The 2,909-nt window shown below is 40.4% G+C and overlaps 1 protein-coding gene across 4 annotated transcripts in view; it reads right to left on the bottom strand.

Annotated features, from left to right (window-relative positions):
• Positions 1-1,420: 1,420 nt before the first annotated feature.
• The window catches only part of TSC22D1 (TSC22 domain family member 1), an 89,433-nt gene continuing 87,944 nt past the window's right edge, over positions 1,421-2,909 (bottom strand). For all 4 annotated transcript variants that reach the window (XM_005420754.3, XM_005420755.2, XM_031056790.1 and 1 more), the window contains exon 3: positions 1,421-2,829. In XM_005420754.3, coding sequence (XP_005420811.2) covers positions 2,572-2,829 — 258 coding nt within the window. In that variant the 3' untranslated portion in view covers positions 1,421-2,571. The remainder of the gene's footprint in view (positions 2,830-2,909) is intronic.

Here is a 2,909-nt window from a genome sequence, read left to right on the forward strand (position 1 = left end):
AGATTTGCCAGCATTGATTTCCCACTGTTTAGTACAGTATAGTAAAATTATTAATGTATTGCCTAACCAAAGTCCTGAAGCCTTCCAAATAATTTCTTAAAGAACAGTTTAAAAAACTCCAAACTTGAATTTAGAATACAACGATGCCGTTCTTCAAAGAAATAAACTCCGAGGTCCATTTCATTAAAAAAAAAAACAAACAACTTTGCAAATTTTGATAGCTGAAGTGGGTGAAAAAGCTGATCTGTGTAAGTATATAAAAAAAAGTCAATTTTACAATGTTACAGCCTGGAAGCACTGAAGAGATAGTCAGAATATAAAGGCAACTGCAGACAATTAAGCCCTTTAAAAAGCACCAAAATTAGCATTCCTTTTGTCGGATCCAAATAATTCAAGTGTTGTTCTGCCACAAAGGCCATCAACAATTTATAATTTTAGCTTAATCCATTAGAAAGAAAAACCGTGCATTTCTCACTGGTGTTTCCTCATTAAGAGTGCTCCTAAATTGTACACTGAAATCTCAAGAACACAAGCTATGAATTCAAGTTCACACTCCCATGAAGATACACTCACACAAGCACTTTAATATGGAAATCCCAATAAAGGCAATTCAACTACTTGTGATTCAGCTAAGCAGTGCCTTAACTGCTACATGGTAAGTATGCACCAAAAGCAAAAATTTAGCTATGAATTACACAAGAGTGACCTGTCCCACCTTGAACCTCCAGCTTTCTAGTTTCCCCTGCTACACTTGATTACTCTCAGTAACAAGAAGCTCCACAAAAATAGTATCTCCTGATTTTCATTACAAGTGAGCAGTCATATGACCCTATGAAAAACCCTTTGTAAATAACCCTTATATTTTAAGTCAAATTAATTTCTTTTCCACTGCTGTAAAATTGCTAATTCCTTTGCTCCCCTGGTTGCAGTGTATCGATCACACCTTCACTACTCAGTCACCTAGAAATTCATAAGCTCAGATCCAATTTTAATCAGTATTACTAAATCAGTATTTTTCCCAAACTTACACAAAACTAGAAATTATTCTCAACACTTTTCAGGAGGCACAATTAATACTGGTGAGATAGCTGCAGTGCATACTGCCTTTGTCACCCCGAGTTAAGGGTGGGAACTGTGCCAGCATGGGATGACCAGTGCACAGGCAAGGGCACAGTTTGCCACTAGGAAACAACTCATATATTGTTATATACAACAGATATCTGTGGCCCCACAGTCCTGACCATATAGGACTGGACCAAACCCAGCATTTTGCTTAGTCAAAGAGTGTCCTACTCCCTCCTCCTCCCTTTAACTTCAGTATCTGCCTGTTTTCAAGAGCTGACCTCACCACCCATGTAAAACTGCATTGCAACATCTTAAAAGTGGCTGTGGTTAACACCAGTACACTATACAAACAGTGATTTATCAACATTGTATGCTTTATTGAAAGTTGACAAGTGCAACAGTTAAATACATTGACGTGTTACAACTGTAGAGAACATGCACAAAAACATATGCATACTACTATACAGATCATATGCAAAAAATTCATACTGGGAAATCCATTTTTTTTTCTGTAATACTTTGCTAGCAGGGCTTGATAATTTTTGGAGTGGTTTTCCCCATCTTGAACCAAACTACAATGAACAATGATTTACTTCAAGATAATCAGCAGCCAGGGAACTTCAGAAGTTACACAAACAGCATTAATTTGCCAAATTCTGAACAGTTGCGTAGGTGCATTCTTATTTATGTAGCATAAAAAAAAAATTTTCAAACTTCTTCAGATCAGCCAATGAAACAACTAAACTTCAATCTGTACAACCTAAATAGTTACAGTTTTCTATTTTACAAAGTAATTACACTAAATACACAAATGTACAGTAGGCAAATAACCTTCATGGTAATTATCCTATGACCCAACAACTCTATTGTCACCTACCTGTTTTCTATATATAATACAGCTTTATGCACCTGTCCACTGGTTCAGAAAACGGTGCAAATATTTGCACTTAAGGTTTCAGGTGACAATTAAGTGTTAAACACTGAGATTACCTTTCTCCCTCGTCCTCTTAGATCCTATGCACCAGTCCACACTTTGGAACCCCAATGCACTACAGGGGGTTGAGCCATCACTTTTTACTCCAGTCTATTTCTTCACGTTTCCAAGTTTGAAAAGCACTTGTATCAGCTGTAGCACTGGATGAGTGGAAGATTTAAAAACAAACAAACAAAAAAATCAGGCATGCAGCTTCGTTTCTCAGCCATTTGCAGAAGCTGCTCCAGTCCACAGTGTACTTGTGCTAATTCTCTGGAAGAAGTTTATTTTATTCAACCAACCTACGAACATAGACTCCTTCAAGCCAAAGGGGTAAGGGAGGTAAGAGAGACAGATGAGTGTGTAATACAAGGGGGAGAAGCCTCTCCTGATGTGTGCAAGGCATGGAGTCTTCAGTCTGGATTGCAATGTGCATTGAAATGGATGAAGGGTGGCTGTGGCAGATTCCCGCTAGTCCTCCTCGCTCTGGACAGTCCAGAAGCCAGCAATCATGGTGGCGATGACATCTTGAGCTATGCTGAAGGCCCTGAGCCCTGTGATGCTGGCTGAGCAGGCTGCTGTGCTGTCCCTTGTGACTGGGAAGAGGAAGGCGGAGAACCAGTCTGCAGCTGTGCTTGGAACTGGGCAAGCTGCTCTGGGCTGGCAAGTGTTTTTAGCAGAGTGTTTTCTTGCTCCAGCTGCGAGTTCTTCTCTATCAGCTCTTTGATTTGCTCTTTGAGGACCTCCACTTCCTCCCTTACTGCGTACATCAAGTGACTCTTTACCAGATCCTGCAACGCAGAACAGAGTGTGTGCGTTAGGGGAGCAGCGCAGCGCTGGGCCCGGGCGGCAGAGCCCGCTATGCAGCGCT

This window comes from Geospiza fortis, unplaced genomic scaffold, assembly GCF_000277835.1.
Source record: "Geospiza fortis unplaced genomic scaffold, GeoFor_1.0 scaffold194, whole genome shotgun sequence".
Taxonomy (NCBI): Eukaryota; Metazoa; Chordata; class Aves; order Passeriformes; family Thraupidae; genus Geospiza; species Geospiza fortis.